Consider the following 25316-nt stretch of genomic DNA (forward strand, 5'->3'; position numbering starts at 1 on the left):
ACGTTTTTGCTTTCTTTTTTTTTTTTCTTTTGACATTATTTTACTAGCATAGTGTTGTGGCTTAGCAAAAAAAAAAGAAAAAAACCCCCCGAAAAGAAAGAAAAACCGAAACAAAGAATATTAATTTTTTTAATGTTACCAACTTTTAAAAAGATACCAAGGATTTTATGCATAAATAGAGAAAAGAAAGGAATTCTTGAAATGACGGGATACGTATTTGCTAATTCTTCAACTTATAAACAAAAAATACTTTTTACATTTTTCCGTAACAAAATGATAGAAAAATACACAAGAGATATCTCTGGATGAAGATATTTCTTTTTCAAATTTCTTTTCATAAATATGAAAATCCTAGTCAGTTAGTTACATAGAGAAAATATCAGTTGCTCAAGGATTTTCATTCTAAATATTTATTTTTCTACGAATAAATGAAAAATAGTCATAAATAGAAAAACAAATAATTTATAAACAAGATTATCTGAATCTTATATAATCATTATTCAACTATGATGAAACCATTTACTGTTTGCGATCATTAATTGTTTGCAGAGCTTTTTTTCCTTCCCATGAAATTCAGAAAAAAACAATAAGCTCGCATTATTTTCGAAGGAATTCTGCCTTCGAATCTTTGAGGAAAAAAATAGAGACGTCGACAAGATTTAGACTTTTTTTTTTTCTTTTCTTTTTTTATCTACTTCGAAAGATTTATTTAAAGAATATTTGTGAAATTTCCCATTAACTTTGATATTTTCTTATAATGATATTTTTTATAAATACGATCGGATAAGATAATTTGTAGATCTTGAGGAAGAAAAAAAAAAAAAAGAAAAAAAAAAGAAGAATGATCTTGAAAGATTTGATATAAAAAAAAATAATGGTAATGGAATAAAAAAATATTGGTAACATTTGACAACATAATTTTTTTTCCTATGATATTTGTGCTTAGGTATCGTCAAAAGCAATGGAGATATTTGAAATGTTCAAGTTATGTAAATGAAACATCTTCTATGTATACATATATATATATATATATATATCTATTCTCTAATTATATTATACACATGCATATACCTATGTATATACATATATACATATGTATATAAATTTCTGAGTTCTTCATAGAATGTTCATTATTTCAATAACATCGGTCGATTAACCAGAGAGAAACATGGTATCGAAGTTGTTTATATAGTAGTAGTAGTAGTAGTAGTACAATAGTATATACACAATACCATTATATACATGTGTATGTACACACAGATATCAATATATACCTATATGATATGGGATATTTATCTAACCATAAAATTACTTCGAGTATGAATTTCGTGTCAATGCTCATAAAACAAGTGTCTACTTTTATTTTTTCTATTCCTTTTTTGTTTTTCCTACTCTTTCCTTTATATTTCTTTTTTCTTTTTCCATTTATTTTTATATTGGTAATATAAAAGACAGATGACTTTCATTATTTCAAAGTCGTAGCTCTGTGTGTCGATCGATCTCAAGAATCGACTCACGTGACCGAGAAAAAACGAGCTTAACAGCTTCGTAGGGAAATAAATGGAACTCGTTCATTGTAAAAAAAAAAATTGCGAGATGTATATGTGAAACGTGTACTGTTAGTACAGATCTTCTTTTAATTCTTTATTAATCGTTGAAAGTGAAAGAGTGAGAGAAAGAGAGAGTGAAAGAGAGAGAGAGAGAGAGAGAGAGAGAGAAAGAGAGAAAGAAAGAAATACACGATGACCTCGTTTATATAAATATTTATAAAAGGAGAACAGAAAATCATATCATTAAGAAACTGATGACTAGTGATTTAATTGGATAAGAAATTTTTTTATTTAACAATATTTTATTTTATTTATTATATATAAAAGATTTTACAAAAAAATATCTATATCAAGTTTTATTATTATTATTATTATTATTATTATTATTATTATTATTATTATTATTATTATTATTATTATGGTATATACATTGGCATACGATGGTATGGAGAAAAAGGGATTTGTTAAAGAATGATGATCTTCTTTTTTGGATAAAAGAAAAAAGGAAAAAAAAAAGAAAGACAAGAGAACAGTGTGAAGCATGGAGCATTTTTGTTTGATGTAATATCTTTTAATATAATATCGTAGGTGCAGCAATCGCGGAATCTCTTGCGTGCTAATTTAACACTGGGCAGCTTTAAGTTAGACATCGCAACAGTTTGGGCACAGCCAGGTACAAATTTGTACAGAAAAAAAAAAAAAAAAAAAAAAAGAGAATCTTCGAAATCTTTTTACTTGTGTACTTTCAACTTTATCTTCGTGTTGTTTACTCTGTTATTTCTATTATATCTGTTTCATCTTCATCTAAACATCCATATATCAAAGTTGATATATCTTAAAATGGATCTCTCATCGTCATTGCTTGCAATCTGCTGTTTATATTTATCCGTTGTTTATATATATATATATATTTTTTTGTTGATTTATTTCTCCTTTTTTCTTTCTTTCTTTCCTTCTTCTTCTTCTTCTTCTTCTTCTTCTTCTTCTTCTTCTTCTTCTTCTTCTTCTTCTTTCTTTCTTTCTTTCTTTTTCTTTTTGGTTTTATAGTCAAAGCACTTTCTCTCGATTTTAGAAATAAAATAATACACGACAATTTTCAAATCCATCATTTTGTATATATTTCTTAATGTTTATTACTAATTGTAAACTTTTTTTTCCTTTTATTTGCTTCGTTTTATTCTAAATGTATGTACTTTTTTTTTTTTTTTATCTATCGATGGCATGCGATCGATGGTATTCATATGAGGAATGATTTTATAAGTTTATTATGAATAAAAAAAAAAAAAAAAAAAAAAAAAAGAAAGAAAGAAAAAAAACAAAAGGAAAGCAAAAACACCAAAAAAGAAAAAACAAATTAAATATATACCTATTGGTCCATATAAACGCGATAAAGGAGGAAATAAAAAAAGTTGTGTATCCCCTAGAGATTTTTACAGATTGCTCGTACAGTTTTTAAATGGGCAAAAGTTTGAATCGTATGTACTTCAAAATATATCAAAACTTTTCAGTTGACTTTTTGTGACCTGCAAAGCTTCGCAGTATTACAAATATCGTACGCGTTCGTTTTTTCAAGCCAAAAAAAAAAAAAAGGAACACGATTCTCATTTATGACGGCTCTTTCTTTTGTATTTGTGTTTTATTTTTTTTTTCTCTTTCTCTCTCTCTTTTTCTTTTTTTTTTTTTTTTCATTCTTCGTAATAAACGTACATGGAATCATTTTGAAATGGAAATTACTTTGGGAATTAATCTGAGTAAGAAATTAGCTAAGAGGAGTATGATGAATTAGTTAATAGAAATATCGATCCGAGATACGACGTTTCCGCGAAACTTTTCTTTTTTTTCTTTTTTTTCCTTTTGTTTTCAATTTCCTTTTCTTTCTTTCTTTCTTTATTTCTTTATTTCTTTCGTTTAATTAATTAAAGAGCAAAAACGAAATTGATAAAAAATGAATCATTTAATTTTTCTCGCACCGATGTCGTTGTGGTTGACGTGATTAAAGGTGTCAAGGTGCCATGGGAATTGTTCCACGTATGTAGATATTATTTATTATATAGAACGGTGACAGCTTGTAAAACGTATATTATAGATCAATGAAAATAATTAAATGAGAATTTAACGATCATGAAAATAGTAACAACAATGAGAACAACAACAATAAAATAAATCTTACATATTATTTTTCATTTGACAAAGATAATATTGATTAGAACAATTTTCTTCGAAATATGTGAATACGTATTGTAGATATCTATTCTGATCTCTAAATATGAGATATTAGATATCACGTATTTTATATCAAATATCACCTCGAAATTTTGAATTAATAATTCGGTTTAAAACTATATTACTATTGGATTACCTAGATATCGTAGTGTTCAATATGAATAATAAATTTATTGTTAATATTATTATTATTATTATTATTATTATTATTATTATTATTATTTATTTATTTATTTATTTATTTATTTATTTTATCTAACATACGTAATTTATATCGTAAAGATAATTTCCAGAAGGATCAATAATCAGGTAAAATAATATTTATTCAGTTATTGCACATTAAAATAATTATTCTATGAGAATAAATCATTTTCTTACAGGAATTTCGATTAAATCGTGATAATAATAAATCTTTCTTTTTTCTGAGCTTGCATGCTATTAATAATATTTGATCTTATGTGTCAAAACTCCAAGAGCCACGAGATCCCTTAGAGAGAGAGAAAAAAAAAAAAAAGAAAAAAAGGGAAAAAAGGAAAAAAAAAGAAAGTAAACAGAAAGAAGAAAAGAAAAAAGAAATGATCAATATCTTTTAAAACTAATAACTACATTTTAATATCATTAAATTTAAATATATATATATATATATATATATATTTATTTACGTGACCATCGTGTTTGTAATTAACAAATTTGTCGTATGATCAATCCGTTAACTGTAATGATCAATCTATTATCTATGTCACATTAGAAAGTTCGTGCGAATAATTATCCAACTAAGTAATCTAATATTTAACGGGCTCTTGACAGGCGTGAATAGTGCAAAATCAGGTAACTATACCGATCTCTTCCTCTCATATTGCAATCAATAATAAATATACAATAGATACTAACAATAATTAAGTAATAATATTAATTCAATTTTCGTCAGTATCGAATGAAATTGTTTTTTACAACAAATATATTTTATTCTTGAGTTTCTATAACGTCATACGTTGATATATTTAATTTGTTTTATCGATAAATAATTTTTTTTTTTTTTTTTTTTTAAATATATAAACTTCATTGGTAATTCGTATCCATAAATATAATATAGTATAAGCTTTACATATGATTTCTTTTATGTATATATATATATAGAGAGAGAGAGAGAAAGAAATAGATTCCAAAGGAAATCGTGGCTCTAGGATAATAACACAATTTTTTCTTTAATCTTTTTTATATAAATATATATGTATATTTCTTTATGTTCTTTTCTTCTATCGAAATTATCTATCTTTCGTGAATTTCTTTGAGAAACTTGAGATACGTGATCACGAAGCATAGAATCGTATTCGCAGATCATCAATTTTATCACAAGTGGGCTCTTCTAACCGATCCAGACGACGTCGCAGGAGGTCCCAAAGGATATTTGAAGTGTGACATAAGCGTTATTGGAAAGGGAGACACCGTTAAAATTCCCCCGAAAAGTGAGAAAGATGAGGATGACATCGAGGGAAATCTTTTGCTACCTGATGGCGTACCGATAGAAAGACAGAGAGCTAAATTCATTGTGAAGGTTTATAGAGCAGACGGTTTGCCAAAAATGAATAGCAGTATTATGGCGAATGTGAAAAAAGCTTTCACCGGTGAGGTTAAAGATTTGGTTGATCCATATGTCCAGGTCTCGTTCGCCGGTTTGAGCGTAAGTATGAAACGTAAAAACGATTTAATAGAGAAAGAATAAGAAAGAAAAGGGGGGGGGGGGGGAAAAAAGAAAAAAAAATCAAATTACCTTTCTTTTATTTTTTTTTTTCCTTTTCTCTTTTCTTTATTTTACTTGTTATATAATTGGATGTCGTATTGTTAAAAGAAAATTGAAAGAAAATTTTTCTCGAAGGAGTAAGATAAAAAAAGAAATAAGAAAAGAAAAGAAAAAAGTATTCAAGAGATCCACGAACGTGGAAAATAGAAAGGAAACATAGTGGTGGAACCATAGATCTTGCTTGTTACAGGGTAAAACGAGCGTAAAAAGGCACAGCTATGCTCCGATCTGGAACGAACAGATTGTCTTTACTGAAATGTTCCCACCCCTATGTCAGAGAATAAAAATACAGCTCTGCGATAACGACCCAGTCCATGCTACCGTTATAGGTACACACTTCGTCGATCTGAAACAGATCAGTAACGACGGTGAGAAAGGTTTTCTACCGACCTTCGGTCCAGCATTTATTCACCTTTACGGTAGCATTAGAGATTATAGTTTGATAGACGAACACTCGACATTGAATACTGGACTCGGTGAAGGGATTTCTTATAGAGCAAGGTTATCTCTCTCTCTCTCTCTCTCTCTTTATTTTTTTTATTATTTACTTTTTTTATTTTTATGATATTAATAAAAGTATTATTATTATTATTATTATATATATATATGTATATATATGTATATATATATATATGTAAATAATCGTTGTTACTTCGGGCACGCAGATTACTCATAGCGATTAGAACGGAGATAAGTGATAACGTCGAAATGGCACCCTCGGAGGTCGAGGTCGAACCGACCGTGCCAATCAACGAGGCGGCTTATGCTAGAAACGAAGAATTTTTTTTATTCGCCACTATAATGGACGCTACGATGATAGACAAGAAGCTTTGCGATAAGCCAATGTATTTCGAAATATCTATTGGAAATGCGGGTAATGCTTTGGACGGACATAATGAAAGTTCGAAGGTATGATTATTGTATTACGTATATTCCATAGTATATATATATATATATATTTTATAATCCAGAAAATTCAGAATAAATAATAAATAAATCATCATCAAACAATTATTACTGGCGTGTATAATAATAATAATAATAATAATAGCCAGTTTCAACGATATATATCATTATTAACATACATTAACATACAAAAATCTCGTTTTTTTTATTTTTACCTTAACTTTGATCACGCGATAGGAAATTTAGAAAAGTCTTCTAATTTACAATGCTTCCCTATTTTTTTTTTTTTCTTTTTTCTTTCTTTCTTTCTCTTTTCTTTTCTTTTTTTTTCTTTTTTAGATATGCGAAATGAAAAGCGGAGCTAGCGGAGAGGAGGAAGAATTGCAAGAAGTTGTTAGCGGTTCCTGGCAGAGTACAACACCAACAACGAAACCAATGACGCACGATAAAATCTATTACTTTTTACCATATTGGGATGATAAACCGTGTCTACATGTTCGAAGTATTTGGCCGGATTATCGACGTAGAATGTATAATAGTAACATAATCGGCAAGATTGCGGACAAATTGGTAAGCTTATTTTTATAATTATATATATATATAGTACCTATAATAGCTTTATATATCTATATATCTATATAAATATAAGAAGTTGTATAAAGAACTATGTTTAATTAGAATTATCTTTCTTTCTCTCTCTTTCTTTCTCTTTCTCTTTAAAAAAAAAAAAAATTTCTCTTTTACTTGTATCATTTAATTATCGATTAGGAAGAAGGATTAACAGAGGTACAACAACGAATGGACGATTCGTCCAATGAGAAATTATTAAAAACCGTTCTCGAGGAATTGTCAAGCAGTTGCAATCGTTACGTTGGCATCAGCAAATCGAGTGCAACAGGACCAGGCGTTGGTAAAACTAAATTAGACAAGGAAAGGACGAAACTTTGTCAAAGGGAGATGGAGAGTATCGGTACTATGGCGAGAAACTTGAAGGCAATAATAACGAAGAACAGTTTCAAGGAACGTCTGAAAACGGCACAGAGCTATCTACAGAAATTGAAGTTCTTAATTGAGGATGTCAGTACCATATACAACGAGCGTAGACCAAGCATATTTAAAAAAAAGAAAAAAAAAATATATATATATATATAAAAAAGATATAAAGAAAAAAGCAAAGCAAAAATCTATCCTTCGCGTGGATCAACATCGCGAAGGATAGATCATTTTTAATAAGATAGAATAGAGAAAGCTGAGGAACGATAAAAGATTCCTCTGTGTGTTTGCAGCCTCAGGATTCTTTACCAGATGTCTTCATTTGGGTCATCAGTTCCGGTAGACGTGTTGCCTATCAAAGGATTTCATGCAGGGAATTGATCTATTCGATCGTTGACGAAGAATGCGGTAGAAATTGTGGAAAGGTTCAAACGATGTTTCTAAAGGTCGGTGGAGTAATTAATTAATAAGATAGAAAAAGAATAAATAAAAAAAAAAAAAAATAAGAAAAATAAAATAGAAAAAAAATCTATTCCAAAAAAAAAAAAAAAAGAACAAATATTAATCCTTTAATAATGTTCATGAAGCTTCCAGGAAAGAAGAGATTTGGACCGGCCGGTTGGGCTATACAAACTAAACTACAAATCTACATGTGGTTGGGTATACTCAAGCATAAGAAATACTTTATTCAGGGTTTGCCAAATGGTTACGAGATGAGTCACGAACTTAGAAATATCGATAGATTGCGTGCTTTACCACCGACTGTCATTCATTACATCGAGAAACACGTGAGTATTCAAAAAAAAAATTGTAGAATTTATTGTTACTAATAAAATATTGTATCACTTTCGTTGTCATACGTTTAATCGAATTTATTAAAAGTCAGTATTAGAAGAAACAATGAAGACATTTTTTTTTTTGTTTCATATCATAAATTTGTAATATCAACAAAGATATTCGTACGTATTTAATATATTATTATGTCGATATAGAAATTTCAATTGAGAGCTCACATGTATCAAGCAAGATCGTTGATCGGTAGCGACGCATCCGGTTTGTCCGATCCATTCGCACGTGTTATTTGTGGTGAGTTTTGTAAAACGACTCAAGTAATCGACGAAACTTTAAGCCCAACGTGGGACGAATTGCTTCTCTTCGACGATATCCTAATTTATGGTACCGACGAAGAAATCAAAAAGGATCCACCCTCGATCGTCATCGAGATATTCGACCAGGACAAAGTGGTAAGCAATTAATTTATTTCTTTTCTTTTTCCTTTTTTTTTTGTTTCTTTCCTTTTGCTTCTTTTTTTCCTTTCCAATATTTTATCATTTACTTGATCATTATCTATTCGTTTCATATTATTATAATATCGGTAAAGAATTGAACGAAATGAACGTGACCTAATCATATCCTAAACATATCCATTCAATTTTACGATTCTTTCTTTTCCAGAGTCATATTGTGTAAACCGTGGACATAAACACTGCATGAAGGACTTTCTGCTTTAACAGTTTGTATACGACCTGTAACATCATCTCTCATAACATAATATAAATCACGATTCGACAGAAAGTACACACACGATGATGATTTACGAGAGAACTTGATACTCTGTTCTCTCTCTCTCTCTCACTTTCTCTCTCTCTCTCTCTCTCTCTCTCTGTCTCTTTTGTGCGGCATGAAATTGAATGAACACAAACGCACACACCCGTATCTTCTCTATCCTTTTTTTTTTTTTTTATTTTTTCTTACTCTTCTTTTCGTTCTTTTTTTTTCCTTCATTTCTTTCCTTTTTTTCTCCTTTTTCTTTTTTTCTTTTTTCTTTCTTTCGCTCGCTGTCATGACGAAAAAAAAGAAAGAAGGAAAGAAAGAAAGAAAGAAAGAAAAAAAAAAACCAGAGAAAAAATTTCTTCGACCTCGTAAAATAATTCTTCAGAAAATAATTCCACAATCCTATCGAATATCTTCAAATCTTATCTCAATTATTACGACGACCATATCTTCCATCATATTTTATAGAAATATTTCTCTATTCTTATTGTAATCTTTTACAAATTGTTCCTTGAACTACGATAACGATAATAATAAATCCTCGCATTAATGCACTTTTCTTAACTTTGGATATTTATTAGAACGTTCATACGAGCTTATATAAAATAAAAGTTACATTTGACGAATTCATTTTGTTCGATCGTTACAGGGAAAATCCGAATATATTGGACGAGCAATCGCAAGACCCCACGTTAAACTTTCGTCAGAAAATTATTTACCACCAAATTATCCCCCGTCCTTGGAATGGTACGAGATTACCAGAGGTGCTGCAAGAGCTGGAGAACTCTTAGCCGTATTCGAATTACTTGAACATCCTACAACGTCAGATCTTGGATTTCCAACATTGCCAGATCCAAAGGACAAGTTTCAACAATTAATTGCATCTGGTCCTGATCAAGGTCCCATTCTTCCAGTTCCAATTGGTATACGTCCTACTTTAGCAAAATATAGGTAATATTAGAAAATTAAATACGTCGAAATCTTTCACGTAATTTTTACATATTAATTTTTACATTTTATTTCCTTGCGACATATTCGATTCAATAGTTTTTCGAACTATCGAAGTCATTTTTAATGCGACATTTTATTCATCGTTTATTTTAAATATTCCTTTGATGTTTTATCGTTACAGGATAGAGGTACTCTTCTGGGGATTACGCGATCTAAAGAGAATTCATTTATTAACAGTTGACAAGCCACGCGTGGACGTTGAATGTGCCGGTCATATTTTATACTCCTCGGTTATAGCAAATGCAAAGAAAAATCCGAACTTTAATACGCCAATTAAGTTTTTAGAATTAGAATTGCCGGAGCAAGAACTCTATCGGCCGCCATTAACGATAAGAGCAGTAGATTGTAGAAGTTTCGGAAGGTACACACTCGTAGGCACTCATACGATTAATTCGATTCACAAATATACTTATTCGCCTCAAACAAAAAGAGCCAGAGACATCGAAGAGAGAAAAAAGAGTCTTTATCAGTTACAATGTATAGGTAAGAAAATTAATTAATCTTATTGTTGGATATGCGAATTTTTCTTTTTTTTCTCTTCCTCTTTTTTTTTTTTTTCTTTTTAGATTAAATTTCTCTTAATCATTATCATCGTTTAGGTCTCGAACAAGGAAAACCAAAGTATCAACAAACGAGTATTCAAGAATCATTTACTCAATCCGATCTTGGTTCAAATAACAGTGACACCATTATAACATTGGGATTTGAACAAAGCGCTTGGCCAACGAAGAGAGATAAAACCGAACAAAATTTACGAAAAAAACAGAGCCCAATGAACGACGTTGGACTAAGTAAGTCGATAAAAATTTCTATAATTTCTAGCTAAACACCAAATGATATTAGATAATAATACGATTTTAGGCGATATTGGAATATTGGACAATGGAGAGGGTTGTCAGGATTGGTGGACGAAATATTTCGCTTCGGTTGAGGCAATGATCGAGGAAAATAAAGAATTGAGAAGAGAGAAATCTATATTTCAAGCCCAACAGAATGGAACTTTGCCAGCTTTTTTGGAGGATGCATTTGATCAAGGTCAAGCTACAACGACCACCGGTGAGAAAAATCCGGGTGTCATTTATCCAACAAGGAAATTGTTTGGTCTAAAGTCACCGTCGAATGCTTCGAAATTCGTTTCAAAATTAAGTCCAAAACACGTGCCAAGAAAGACATCACAAAAAACAGCTCTACTTAAAATCTATCCAAACGAATTAGAAGCTCAACCGGAATTCGAACAGTTCAAGGAATGGTTGCACACTTTCGAACTCTATCGAGGAAAGAAAACGGGCGATGAAACCGAGGATGAGCATAGAATCGTTGGTTATTTCAAAGGAGCTTTGAAGGTTTACAAATGGCCACTTCCAAAGGATCTAATAGATCATACCGTAATGGGATTTGATCCTCAGTACGGTTTCTTTCAAGGTGTACCCTCAAACGAACCAATTCATGTTCTTGTTAGAGTTTACATCGTCAAGGCCAATGATCTTCATCCATGTGATCTTAATGGCAAAGCTGATCCTTACGTTGTTCTCCAATTGGGTAATAAAAGGATAAGCGATAAGGAAAATTATGTATCGAAACAACTCAATCCCGTCTTTGGGAAGTAAGTGTCATTATATTGATTGTTTTCTCTTTCTTTTCTTTTCTTTTCTTTCACGAGATTAAAACGAAATCAGAAATATTTGTATAATCACATTTATACATTGTTGATGATTTAAGGTGTTTCGAGATAGAAGCCACTTTTCCTCAGGATTCTTTGTTAACTGTACAAGTTTTGGATTGGGATTTAGTTGGTACCGATGATATGATCGGTGAGACTAAAATCGATTTGGAAAATCGATTTTATAGTAGGCATCGTGCAACTTGTGGTTTTCCCAGACGTTACGACGAGTGAGTAAGATTAATTGATAATTCGATTGGTCGTGATTTAATCGATCTATCAAAAAGAAAGAAAAAAGAAAAAGAAAAAAAAATAACAACTTAATTTAACTTCGATCGAACGTTTTATAGATCAGGATACAACAAGTGGAGGGACGCAATGAAACCGACACAAATTTTGTCGAAATTGTGTAAAGAGGGTAAAATTGATAGTCCGGTTTATTCTCATGGACGCGTTACGATTGGACGAAAAACATTTTCATTGTCGAACGAGGAAATGGAATTTTACGTTCATTCAAAGGGTAAAAGAAAAATTTGTCGTTGTGATAAAAATGAATTTAATCTCTTCGAACGTATTTTTCAATTTCTTTTTTTTTTTTTTTTTTTTTTTTTTAGGTATAGAAGAACACCTTGCCCTTGCTGTATTACATCAATGGAATGCTTTTCCTCGTATCGGTTCTACATTGGTACCTGAGCACGTCGAAACTCGGCCACTTTATAATCCCGAAAAGCCTGGCATAGAACAAGGAAAATTAGAAATGTGGGTGGACATGTTCCCAATGGATATGCCTTCGCCAGGTTCACCAATTGATATATCACCTAGAAAACCAAAGAGTTACGAGTTACGAGTTATTATTTGGAACACTGACGACGTCGTACTCGAAGACGATGCTTTTTTCACCGGTGAAAAGATGAGCGATATTTACGTAAAGGGGTAAATATAATGGAAACATTTAATATATACATGGACGATTGAAATTTTCTTTTTAAATATTTCTTCTTCGTTTGTTCGCCTCTTTTTTTTTTTTTTTTTTTTTTTTTTTTTTTTTTTTTTTTTTTTAAACAATAGTTGGCTAAAAGGTCCAGAGGATTGTCAATCAACTGATATTCATTATCGATCATTGACCGGCGAGGGTAATTTCAATTGGAGATTCATATTTCCATTTGATTATCTTGTAGCCGAAGAGAAGATTGTTATCAATCGTAAAGAGAGTTTATTTAGTTGGGACGAGACCGAGTGTAAGATACCAGCGCGATTGGAGTTACAAGTAACATATAACGTTTTGTTAATAATATTCTCTCCTTTTTTTTTTTTTGTTTTCTTTATCGAAATGTGGATAATATTAAAGGAATTTCTATTTTCTGTTTCCTTTCTTTTCTTTCTTTTTTCTTCTTCTTTTTCAAAGGTATGGGATGCCGATCATTTTTCGGCGGACGATTTCTTAGGTGCTATTACTCTCGATCTTAATAGATTTCCACGTGGTGCAAAGAATAGTAAACTTTGTACGCTTGGTATGTTGAAAACCGATGGTTCCGTGCCTATGGTTAATATCTTTAAACAGAAACGAGTTAAAGGTTGGTGGCCGTTCTACGTTAAAAAGGAAAACGAAGATATGGAACTTACGGTAAGATCGCACAAATCCAATTGAAGAAGTTGAAAAAAAAAAAAAAAAAAAAAAAAAAAGAATTTAATTCTGAATTATTTTATTTATCGTAGGGTAAGGTAGAAGCCGAAATACATTTATTAACGAAGGAGGAAGCAGAAAAGAATCCCGCTGGTTTTGGTCGAAACGAACCCGATCCTTTGGATAAACCAAAGTGAGTTTTATTACACCTTTAAAATAATATCTAACGAAATTATTTTACGATTATATTACGATTTTCATTCACATTATTTTTTTCATATTTTCTTTTTTTTTTTTTTTTCTTATAGCCGACCAGACGCCTCGTTTATGTGGTTCCTGAATCCATTAAAATCTATCAAATATATCGTTTGGCACAATTATAAATGGGCTATTTTGAAAGCTATAATAATGATAGGTATAATTGTACTAATACTACTATTTTTCTATGCTATTCCTGGATATTCTGTGAAGAAGATTTTAGGAGCTTAAGAAATGATTACATTATCGAAAGAATGTACAAATGATATACAATCACGGTAACGATTGTTGTTGTCTGGAGAAAGAGAGAAAAAAAAGAAAAGAAAGAAATACACTTAGAATATTTTTTTATTTGTCATAGTATATATTAATAGAAGTATCTTGATAATCTGCGTTGCGAAGTACCTTATTTATAGATCGTCAAAGATATAAGCATGAATATATACATATATTGATTATGTACAAGAAAAGTATATATATGTAAGACATTATTTACAAGATATTATAGAAATATTTTTCTGTAAAATTACATCCATAATTGTATCATTAGTTATCGTGCAAAAAAGTAATTCTATTAGGCCTACATACGGAGTAGTGCATTATTATTATTATTATTATTATTATTATTATTATTATTATTATTATAATTATCGTCTATCGTATTATGTGTAGAAAGATGCACTTGAATATTTTTATCGAAAAAAACACAACAAATAAAAAAAAAAAAAAATTTAGATATCTATCAGCATGGGTACTAATTATATATCATCTTTATTCGGATGTTTCGTGTTAGAGTGGACCAAAGATTAATAACAAAATGCGTTCACGATTTACAAGAAATATCAAATGTAAATATTCCAATCTAATTTAGAGAGGATACTCTTTGGAAGAACGTAAAGATATAAACTAAAACAATTTGGTACAATAATTTCGTTCATGAAACATATGTGTGTGTGTGTGTGTATGTGTGTGTATCGCGCGCGCGCGTGTGTGTGTAATATATATATGTATGTGTAATAAAAAAATTTCATTTATCCAAATGCTTACTCTAGGCATTGTTAGAAAAAAATTCAATAAAATTAAAAATTATATGGACGAAGGAATTATCGAATTCTAAATATTTTCTTAAATATAACATTCGTTTCTCGAGTTTTTACAATTCCGTATGCGACAATGCTTCAAATTTATTATTGACAACCGGTATAACTATCGACTCGCTCGATGAATCTTCTGATTCTTCTTCATCACTGATTTCGTCATCGCTTCTTTTCACATCCTCATCCTCCTTTTGCTCCTCCTTTTGCTCCTCCTCTTCCTCGTCTTCTGACGATGAATATACTTCTTTCATGGGACCAGCAACATCATCATCATCCTCCTCATGAATTTTAGCCTGAATCCACTTAACCGTCTCGACTTCAGGATGTTGTTCCCAATTTTCTAAATAACACATATATTCAAATGTTTTATATGAAACAATATTGTATTGCTATATATAATGGTAAATAAAAAAAAAAAATAAATAAATAATAATAATAATAATAATAATAATAATAATAATAATACCTTTATTTGCGAACCAGTTTGGAGGATATACGTAAATACAAATTCTTCCTTCTAATGACATTCTTAACAAAGAATTAGCTGCTCTATAAGTATCTGGTCTTGCCGCTTTAGCTGTATAGAAATTTCTTTTTACTGCCCAAGCATCGCATATATCCATGGCAGACCAATAATCATCCTTATTTTGATGTTGTATCCTTAATAATTTAGGTAAATCTATTCGTTCGGCTAAGAATTTTACACTAGTATATGGTTCTCTGACTTGAGCTATTGGAAATGAACCCATTAAAATTTGTAATTGTTTAGGTACAGTCGATGGGAATACTAAACCGGGACAATCACAAAGACAGACTGTTTTGGTAAGATAGATAGTTTGAAAATGTTTTGTATGTCCAGGAGTACGAGACACGCTTACAACTTTTTTACCTGTTATACAAATGTAATAATATGTTTGAATGTTATAATTAGATAATAATAATAATAATAATAATATAATACAATTATTCATAACTTATGTATTACTTACCCATTAATGCATTCATTAAAGATGATTTTCCAACATTTGGCGTACCAATGCAACCTATAGTCAATACACCATTTTTATATTTTACATGCTCAACATATGTATCATCCTGTTTTTCAATGATAACATTATTCTTTCTGTCTATATCGTCTAAATCATATTCCGAATTCATTTCCTCTTGAATTTTATCATGCCAAGAACTTAAATCTACTTCCTCTCCGACAATATCTTGACATGCCTCCAATAATTTTTGTGCTCCTTCCGCTGCCATTTTCAATTTTCCTTTTCTACGTTTTTTCTTTATCCCTTCACTTTGATTTGTATTCCCTCTTAAGTTGTAAGTTGGAAATGACGTGAACATTAATATGTGCAGTTTTGGATAATGAGTAGAGAAGTAATTTTTCCAAGCTACTACCAACGGAGGAGGTGCCAAATCAATTTTATTGAGAATTAAAATCATATCTTTTTTTAATTCCTTTGTTATATAGTTATATAAATATGGAGGAAACATTAAAACAGGAAATCTAATATCAACAATGATCAACAATATATCTGACATTTCTAAAACTCTCCACAATTGTCTCCAAGTTTCTAAATTTAATTCAAAATAACTAATATCCAATTCTTCCATAGTTTGTAGATATACCTAATTGTAAACAAAAATTATCGATTAATTGAACACTTAGATTTGGAATAAAAATGATATTTTATTATTAAATATACATTGACTACTTACATTAAAATATTTTTGTTCTTTAATTTCCAATTGATCTTTCGACATATCATAAGCCCAGAATGGTCTCTTAGGTATATCTAATTCTGATGGAAAATAATTATCAGAAATTTCTTGTTGTTTTGGAGGTATCATATTAATAGTATTTCTAGCTTCAATCTTGCGCCTTCGCAATTCTTCTTGCGATTCTTGAAAAAATTGAAGAACATACTTATTTCTAAAATTTTGTGGTTGTTTATTTATCTTTTGTATGCCTCTCTTAAACTCAATATCGTCGGTTAAACTCAATTCGTCATCATAATCTGCATTTTGTACAACTAAAAAATAATTAATATATACGATTAAGAATTGAACTTATTATTAAAAAAGTTATTATAACCAAAATATTTCTAAAAGGTAAAAATACCTTTTAAAAGATGATTTTGTCGTTGTTTTTTCGCTTGCATTTGTTGTTTTTTCGCTTTACCGCTAAAAGCTACCTTCCTTCTTCCTTGCGGCATATTTCTTTCTGCTTGAATTGATTGACAAGAAATTTTTTTTTTATCACTCGTAAACACTTTCAATGAATATTATTTTATATAAAATAATATTTATTTGTTATAAAATAAAACGTGTTTTAACTGTTACACTATTAATAATAACAAATAAATAAATCGATATTTCACAAAAATAAATGTTGTTTATTCGTAGATACTCACTATGTAAAAAGTGAGTACTTTTGCACATATAATAATAAACATTAAATTTATCACAGATACGTTACAATTCGATCAGACAATTAATTTCACCAGCTACAGCTGCAGTCTTTAAAAAGAATGAATGATTTCTTCAGTTCGGGGGGGTTTTTATAGTCTCTTTCCGAGGTTGCCACATAAAATCTATAAGGTGCGCCATCTATGAAAATATTTGCTTTAGAGCTTCCCATCAAAAAAAAAAAATTCCCTACATTCGTAACCACATACGTCATAGCTGTTTAGACAATTTTTATTTGGTTTTCTTTTTTTTTATTTAAAATTAAAGAAAACTTATTAATGTGATCAATTATTTCCTCTTAATCAAATATTCCAATTTATTTGATAATACGTCTAATTTTATAAATGGCGGGTGATTATAAAATGAAATAAATATACTTTTAACAAGAGAATAATATTTTCAATATTTGAAATAAGAGGTACATTTTTAATATTATTTATAGTTGATGTAACTTTTATTTGTCATTTTGAGATAATGATAATAAAAAAAAAAGAAAAAAACATAATGATAACGAGCTACTATTACGCTACGAGAACTTGTATATATTATACAAATTCCCCTCCCCTTCCCAGAAACGTTTAATATATAATGTAGAATTTCAACAAAGTAATTTTATATCGAATTAAATAAATTCGTATGATTAAAAAAAAAAAAAAAGAAAAAAAAAATACATTTATTAACGAAAATTTTTATTAATCATAAATAACCAACTAATAATATCGTGCAAACGTTATTAATATCAAACGTAAAATCAGCCATCTAATTGGCTGATTACGTTTCATATTTAGAGCGCAATATATTCTATTTGAAAATTAATTTGAAATACATACATACATATTAATTTGAATGAAATTTTTGTTTTATGGAAAAAGAAAAGAAAATGAAAAAAAGAAAGAAAAAAGATTTATAATTTTTCCTAATTTTATTTACATTATCATTCAAATACATTCAATATATATTAAATAAATTCACAATTTTATTATCTTTGTTTATATATTAATATATAAATATATTATTCTATATATATATATATATATATATATATATATATATATATATATCTGTATATATACATATATATGTTTACTTGTTTGTATGTACTACATTCTAACACACATTTCTGTATACCTTGTAGATGAAATTTAAATAAAAGATGAACTTTGGACCATTAATCTATAGTATTAGAATTGTATAAGAGGAAAAATAATTGTTAACAACAATGTAACAAGAAGAGAAAAAAAAAGTTTTACTTTCCAATGAGAGAAATTTATTATCACATATAGAAGACAAGTTTATTACATTGGTTCTATGTGAAAAATATGACATTTTCTCTTTCATAAATTCTCATAGAAAAGAATCATTGGAAAAGATATTTATGAAGAAACATTCATACCTGATTTTAAGGTGAAAACTTGATTATTACAAAGAGAGAAAGCGTATAAAGAAATAAAAAAATAAATGAATAAAAAAAAATGTGATGTAAAAATCTACGTCGTAGTTGCAAAAAATATAAGAGAGATAAATATTAAATCTAATGACATATATTTATATATTTATTATATCGTGTGATGATAAGAAATATTCTCGAGGAAGAAAAAAAAAAAAAGGAAATTAAAAAAATTAAGCATGTCTCGTTAATTATTATTTATAAATATTTACAATTATTACATATAAAAAGATTGTACGCAAAAGAAGATTATGCATCATTGATCTGACGAGTGATTTTAATTCTCTCCCTCTCTCTCTCTCTCTCTCTCTCTCCGTCCCTCCCCCTCCTTCCTCTCTCTCTCTCTCTCTATCTTCTGTCTCTCTTTTTCTTTCGCTTGCTTTTACTTTTGCATAACTGTTAATATATTTACTTATGAGTAAAATCTGCGTCAATCTTATTCGCGCATATAAGGTTAAAAAGTAATAATTAAATACGTGAGAAAAAGCAGATTTTATTGTCGTTATAAATTAAAGCTTTTTTTATTATCGTTTTCATTTTAATCCATATCCACGATAGATTGTAATAGGAAGTAAAGGTGTATCTTTTAGAACGGCAATGTTGTTGGTATATGTTTGCGATCTCGATCCGTTTCGTGCTGTGACATAACATAACCTTAAAATTTTCCATATATATATTTTTGTTTATTTGAGATTCGCTGGTTCCAGTATTGGATTCGGCTTTTCTAAAAAATATGGAGTGGCAAAATTTCTTGGAGCCACTTAGTCGTAAGCTAAGGATCACGCATTTAAATACGCCAAATGAGATTAAGGCAAAAATGAAACGCGAAAATGAATTGATGAGTTATTTGTTGGCCGATCAAGAAGTAAGGTACGTTTAATAAAATTTCGTTTCGGCGTAACAATGGATTCATGACACAGCACTGGTGATGCGAGAGATACAAATTTCACTCTGTTGATGGATTATTGGTTATTATTATCTACGTATTTTTTCGTACGATTTCTTATTCGGTTCGTGATCCTTTTCTTTGTTTAGTTTAGTTTAAACATATTATCCGTCACTAAAGATGAAATTCGTTTCTTCTTTTTTTTTTTTTTTTTTTTTTTTTTTTTTTCTCTTGTATTAATTTTAGGGAGTTCATATCCTTGTGGTTAGAGGAACGATACAAAAATAGAGATTCGAAATCGATCGAAAAGGCAAAGATATTCAAGGATGTTGGAAACAAAGATTTTCAAGCAAAAAATTATACTTCAAGCATTCAATCTTATACAAAAGTTGCTTTGTATGCACCAGCAGATAGCGAGGTATTACCATTAGCTATCGCTAATAGATCTGCTGCTTTATATCATTTGGGTAAATATGAAGTAAGTAAAATATCAAATAATAATGATATAAGAATATATAACGTTAATATTATTAAATTCATATTAATATAATGCCTTTTAATATTATATTTTTATCCTTTCAAGGATTGTATTAAAAATATTGAATTGGCTATTAAGTTAGAATATCCGGAAAAGTTAAGACATAAATTGTATCTAAGAGCGGTACAATCATATTTAAAATTAGGTAAACCGACAAAGGCTAAAGAATCTCTTGTTCGTGTTCGTGAGATAATGACTAAATGCACCGATATACCAGATGTAAAAAAGGGTTGGTAATTATTATAACAGAAATAATCAACATTTCTTTAATTCTTAGAATCCATTTAAAATGAAATTTTTCTATTCGTATTTATAGAGGATATAGAAAAACAAATTGCACATTTGGCATCTCTTGCATCATGCATGCACAATGACACAGAAGATACCGAAGACAATGATTCAACACAATCTATACCTGAACTTGCATTTGGAGAAAATCCTGATTTTCCTTCTGCATCGACAGCCATAGATAAAAAATATTCATCAGAAAAGGGAAGATATGTTGTTGCAAATAGGGACATAAGAAAAGGTCAAATACTTTTTGTTGAAAAACCATTTGCTTTTGTACTTGTGGATTATGGTAGAATGAGTGGTTCTTGTGAAAATTGTTGTCGTCCTTATGGAGATGTCCCTGTTCCGTAAATATTACATTTTATCTATTAACAAAAGATATTTTATGTTGTACAAATGTACAGGTATATAATGTACAATTTTGTAGGTGTACAATGTGTTTGGATACGTTATATTGTAATATGAAATGTTGGAACGACGATTATACGTTTTATCATCGTTGGGAATGCCCAGGTAGTCAAATGGGACTTTGGCAACAAAATGGAATTGCACGTTTAGCTTTAAAGGTGTTTTTAATGTGTTCGACTACATCCGATAGAAACAGATTTAACGAAGTACAAAAGTTGATAACGAACTTTGACAAATTATCATTAAAAGATCTTATTGCTTATGGAATTGTGAGTATTATAATATTTGTGAATATATGGACGAGTATGGAATCCATTTCTTTTTCTTTTTCTTTTATTATTTTTTTTTTCTTTGTTTTTTTTTTTTTTTTTTTTTTCTATATTGCAATTAATTTCTTTCTATTTTTCTTTTTTTTCAGACGGCGACAATGCTTACGCTCTATCTTTTGAAGTATTCTGATTTTTTTGAAGATAACGATCTTACAGAATGTTTGATATCCAAATTTTCCGACGAGACCTATAATTTTCCATGTGAAACTTCTGTCGAAAGCGATAGGCATTTGTACGTAGGCTCATTACTTCTGAGACACATTTTACAACTTGTTTCTAATGGTCATGCCATTACAAAATTAGATGTAATTGTATCCGATAAAGATAAAGTTTTAACAGAACGAGAAAATCGTGTTGCTAAAGCGATTTATCCTTCGGCGAGTATGATGAATCATTCTTGTGATCCAAATGTAATAAATAGGTAAAAATATTTTATTTGATATAATATAAACGTTCGTAACAAATTACAAATAATAACGTTTGGTAATAAACGCATTTATCCTTTGTATTATGATTTTTTTTTTTTTTTTTTTTTTTAGTTTCATGGACCAATATCTTATCGTTAAGGCTATAAAAGATATAGGAGCAGGAGAGGAAGTTTATACCTGTTATGGTAAATAAAATTTTCTTTCGCCTAAATAACATACTTAACGTAAAAATGAGAAAAACTTTTTCATTAAATTTGTTTTGTTATTCTTCTTTTTTTTTTTTTTTTTTTTTTTTTTATAGGTGCACATTTTAGACAATTACCGAGAGATTACAGGCAATTAGCTTTAAAAAGTCAATACTGTTTCACTTGCAAATGCGAACCTTGCACCATACCAGAACTTCAATATTTCATGGTAATAATATTTCTATTATAAACTATAGTTTAATATATATATATATATATATGTGATATTGCAACAATAATCTTATATTACATAGTGCAATAAATCTTACATTTTATAGGAAAGATTCAATGCTATAAAGTGTCCAGAATGTAGCGGCGCTTTGTATACTGTTCATAATTATTTCATGCATTGCTTAGACTGTGGTGCAACGCCTACTTTAAATTACGATATTGAATTAAAACAAGCCCAAGATCTTTTCGAGGATGCACAAGTTTATATAGAAATGGAGAGGGAGGAAGAGGCATTGGATAAATTGAAACAATGTTTAAGTATAAGGAGAAGTGTATTGTATAAATACCATGAAGATATTACTGCTACATTAGATCTTATTGGGAAAGTATATGCTATTATGGGTTCGTATCAATATTTCTAGTATTTAGGATAATTATATTTTTATTGAATTAATTATATCATAAATTTTATGATGATAGGTCGATGGTTAGATTCTATATCTTATTTGGAACATAGCATTGCCGCAGTCAGTGAAAGATTTGGTTCCTGTAGCATAGAACTTGCCAATGAATTGAATAAACTCACAGATATATGTATAAGATATCTTCAAGAAGAACCAAATACCGCAACAAAGTGGTATAAGTGAGTTTGATTATTTAAAAAAAAGAAAAAAAAAAAAAAAATTACATTTAATGTTTAAACCAAAGAACTCGCACAAAAAATCCTTTTTATTTTACAGGAATATCTTGAAAAAGACACGACGTTACTTGTCACACGCTGAGGAAATTTTAAATTTCAATTATGGACCGTGGAATAATGCTTGTGGTGAAATAAGTGAAAAACAAAAAATTCTATCGGTATTGCTGAAAGATTTTAACATTTAGTTCGAATGATTTTATTAATGCACTGTGTCTAATACGCGAATGAATAAAAACTGGCATATTTACATATTGCAAAGTTTATATATATATATATATATATACATACATATATATATATAAATATATATATATATACATTATATATATAATATATATAAATATATATATATATATATATATACATTTCAAGATTCGTATATATAGGCTTTTTTTTTATAGAAACATTTAGTAGTCAACATAGTATAGAATTGTTTGTAGATTCAAAACTATCATTTTTGATTTACACTTTTCGACGCACCGTATACTTAACGAAAAAAAAAGAAAAAAGAAAAGAAAAAAAAAAGAAGGAAAAATTATTGTTAAGTAAATCTCCTATCATTCTATGTTTAACTATTGGTATATAAGTTATTGTGTATAAGCTTATTAAAAAAGAAATGGAACATTTGAAAGGACTGAAAACATTGGAGATATATATATATATACATACATATATATGTGTATATATATATATATATATATATATATATATATATATATATATAACTTTTAACGAAGTTGAACTTATATATTGGAAGTGAAAAATAATATCATTTCGCTTTTCAATGCTTAAGCACTAACGGAAAGTATTATTTTAAACGACGAAACATAAACGAATGTACTTTTCTTCGCGATAACGCTTCGATTAATACGGTTTAATGATGTGATGATACATTTATTGATCGGAATAAAGAAAACCATGTAGAATACAAATCATGTATTAAACGATTTTCAAACGTAATCATGATAAAATGTCTTCTCATTTATATTTCTTATATTTATTATTAAAAATTATACCTGTCTTTTATTTCATATTATATATATATATAGACACACATAAACAAACATTTATACGTACATATATATATATATATATATATATATATATATATACATATGTACACATTCCACATTACATTTCAATTTTGTTGAAGTTTACTCAGTTGATCATGAATAAGTATAAGGAAAGGATTCATCCGGAGTATATTTTACTTGAGAACTTATGTTTATCATATGAATTGGATTATAATTCTCACGTTATACGACGGTACGTATATACGTGCGTATAAAATTTGTAGTAACCTTTGGCCAACTTGTATTACTACGTACCGAATAGTAGATGAATATAATAATATATTATAAAATATTATTCATATAAATAATTCATATAAATTTTCTCTTTCACATTTTCACATTTTCTTTAAATATATATATATATATATATATATATATTTTTTTTTTTCTTAATAAATAGAAATACTTCCTCGTTCCAGAAACTTTGTTCTTTTTTTTCTTTTTTTTCATTTTTTTTTTTTTTCTATTTACGATAACAAATTTTAATTTTTTTCTTTCTTTCTCTTTTTCAAATTCAATCACTAGTAATAATATTCATTAATATCTTTCATCGATTAGGGGGAATGATTTTAATTTGTCGAGGAAGTAACGGATGCATATAGTACGCGACTATATTAAAAATACATTAACAAATGCATATTCTCCGGTCACGAGAGAGAGAGAGAGAGATAGAGAGAGAAAGGTGGATCCATTTGCAAATGGACTCGTAACGCTCTGGAAATAAATTGAAAGAAATATATTCTTGGCTTATATCTATAAAAAAATGATCCCTTCTTTTTCTTTTTCTTTCAGAATAAAAGAAATTATTATCCTTATTTCAGAAAACTTTGGGAATAGTTCCAAATGCTTTACGTAAAATATATTCTTTTTTCTTTTCTATATATTTTGCATATATAAATACGAACCGCGTTATTGTGGATTTTTTGCTTTTTATTTTTTTCTTTTTGCTCTTCCTCTCTCTCTCTCTCTCTCTATTTTTTTTTCTTTTTTTTTTTCTATACCCTTCTCAAAATATATCGATCGAATCAATGTGGATACGTACACACACACACACACACATACACATGTGTATATATATATATATATATTTCTATGTATTTATATATGTATGTATACATGAGCACATAATAACGTGTAACTACGAAATAATACATTTTTGTATTATTCGAGTGCGAGCTCGATTCTCTCACGTCAGACTGTGCTAATTTACGGGCTCGTAATCCTGCCAGATTCATGAATTTATTGCCATCCGGCCCATAAATTCCATACCGAGCGATTATACGGACTTATCTTTTCCGGTGGATCCAGCGAAATTCAAGGCTGATAGAACTAACGGGAATTGAACTACGCATTCTCTCTCTCTTTCTTTCTCTTTCTCTTTTCTCGAAACAGTTATGTTAATCTTCGAGTTTCTTCTATGTTGGAATATTCATTAGAATGTTTGAAAGGTAAAAGGTATATGTGAGGAAAGAAAATGAATGTACTTTCTGGTCACTAAGGTGAGTTCGAATTTTTCGTATCGTGTATGTTTAAACAATGTTAAGTGCGATCCATTCCAAGAACAGACCATATAGAGTTACGTTTGAAAAATAAATATTTTAAGGGGAGACCTTAAAAAAATACAAAAACATATTGAATCGTATCGTCTGAA

At 29.0% G+C, this 25316-nt stretch overlaps 3 protein-coding genes across 8 annotated transcripts in view; 2 read left to right on the forward strand and 1 right to left on the reverse strand.

The window, feature by feature from the left end:
- Window positions 1–14683, forward strand: part of LOC124432172 (otoferlin) — a 33209-nt gene extending 18526 nt beyond the window's left edge. Inside the window, exons 8-27 of one of the 3 annotated variants that reach the window (XM_046980825.1) lie at window positions 2139–2223; window positions 5111–5454; window positions 5765–6075; window positions 6240–6483; window positions 6820–7050; window positions 7249–7557; window positions 7767–7919; window positions 8061–8261; window positions 8466–8717; window positions 9677–9978; window positions 10160–10521; window positions 10638–10829; window positions 10882–11641; window positions 11758–11928; window positions 12049–12218; window positions 12313–12631; window positions 12767–12965; window positions 13104–13322; window positions 13415–13515; window positions 13631–14683. In XM_046980825.1, coding sequence (XP_046836781.1) covers window positions 2139–2223; window positions 5111–5454; window positions 5765–6075; window positions 6240–6483; window positions 6820–7050; window positions 7249–7557; window positions 7767–7919; window positions 8061–8261; window positions 8466–8717; window positions 9677–9978; window positions 10160–10521; window positions 10638–10829; window positions 10882–11641; window positions 11758–11928; window positions 12049–12218; window positions 12313–12631; window positions 12767–12965; window positions 13104–13322; window positions 13415–13515; window positions 13631–13811 — 5106 coding nt within the window. In that variant the 3' untranslated portion in view covers window positions 13812–14683. The remainder of the gene's footprint in view (window positions 1–2138; window positions 2224–5110; window positions 5455–5764; window positions 6076–6239; window positions 6484–6819; window positions 7051–7248; window positions 7558–7766; window positions 7920–8060; window positions 8262–8465; window positions 8718–9676; window positions 9979–10159; window positions 10522–10637; window positions 10830–10881; window positions 11642–11757; window positions 11929–12048; window positions 12219–12312; window positions 12632–12766; window positions 12966–13103; window positions 13323–13414; window positions 13516–13630) is intronic. The other 2 variants (XM_046980827.1, XM_046980826.1) reach the window with 2 other exon arrangements.
- LOC124432173 (guanine nucleotide-binding protein-like 1) lies at window positions 14333–17249 on the reverse strand. 2 transcript variants are annotated; one of them, XM_046980828.1, is made up of 6 exons: window positions 17095–17246; window positions 16803–16907; window positions 16400–16713; window positions 15667–16309; window positions 15144–15566; window positions 14333–15017 (listed from the first exon to the last, which is right to left on the reverse strand). In XM_046980828.1, the coding sequence occupies exons 1-6, from the start codon at window positions 17120–17122 to the stop codon at window positions 14734–14736; spliced, it is 1797 nt and encodes a 598-aa protein (XP_046836784.1). In that variant the 5' UTR covers window positions 17123–17246; the 3' UTR covers window positions 14333–14733. The 2 variants fall into 2 exon arrangements, with proteins under 2 accessions (XP_046836784.1, XP_046836785.1); XM_046980829.1 differs by having other exon boundaries at window positions 16803–17249.
- A 1665-nt stretch (window positions 17250–18914) lies between these two features.
- Window positions 18915–23552, forward strand: LOC124432240 (SET and MYND domain-containing protein 4-like). 3 transcript variants are annotated; one of them, XM_046980978.1, is made up of 12 exons: window positions 18915–19202; window positions 19304–19466; window positions 19729–19960; window positions 20066–20249; window positions 20337–20658; window positions 20739–20988; window positions 21138–21469; window positions 21588–21661; window positions 21778–21890; window positions 22000–22294; window positions 22373–22535; window positions 22633–23552. In XM_046980978.1, the coding sequence occupies exons 2-12, from the start codon at window positions 19330–19332 to the stop codon at window positions 22775–22777; spliced, it is 2247 nt and encodes a 748-aa protein (XP_046836934.1). In that variant the 5' UTR covers window positions 18915–19202; window positions 19304–19329; the 3' UTR covers window positions 22778–23552. The 3 variants fall into 3 exon arrangements, with proteins under 3 accessions (XP_046836934.1, XP_046836935.1, XP_046836936.1); XM_046980979.1 differs by having other exon boundaries at window positions 19040–19057; XM_046980980.1 differs by lacking the exon at window positions 18915–19202 and having other exon boundaries at window positions 19324–19606.
- Window positions 23553–25316: the final 1764 nt, after the last annotated feature.

This window comes from Vespa crabro, chromosome 24 (assembly GCF_910589235.1).
Source record: "Vespa crabro chromosome 24, iyVesCrab1.2, whole genome shotgun sequence".
Taxonomy (NCBI): Eukaryota; Metazoa; Arthropoda; class Insecta; order Hymenoptera; family Vespidae; genus Vespa; species Vespa crabro.

What these genes read in the sequence shown, in the direction of transcription:
- LOC124432240 (XM_046980978.1), top strand. Translation starts at nt 19,330, where the DNA reads ATGGAGTGGCAAAATTTCTTGGAGCCACTTAGTCGTAAGCTAAGGATC. An exon ending in TTGGCCGATCAAGAAGTAAG is followed by an intron (nt 19,467 to 19,728) that starts GTACGTTTAATA and finishes TATTAATTTTAG; the next exon opens with GGAGTTCATATCCTTGTGGT. An exon ending in TATGGAGATGTCCCTGTTCC is followed by an intron (nt 20,659 to 20,738) that starts GTAAATATTACA and finishes ACAATTTTGTAG; the next exon opens with GTGTACAATGTGTTTGGATA.
- LOC124432173 (XM_046980828.1), bottom strand. Translation starts at nt 17,122, where the DNA reads ATGTGCAAAAGTACTCACTTTTTACATA. An exon ending in AAGTACTCACTTTTTACATA is followed by an intron (nt 16,908 to 17,094) that starts GTGAGTATCTAC and finishes AATCAATTCAAG; the next exon opens with CAGAAAGAAATATGCCGCAA. An exon ending in TTTAATGAATGCATTAATGG is followed by an intron (nt 15,567 to 15,666) that starts GTAAGTAATACA and finishes TTTGTATAACAG; the next exon opens with GTAAAAAAGTTGTAAGCGTG.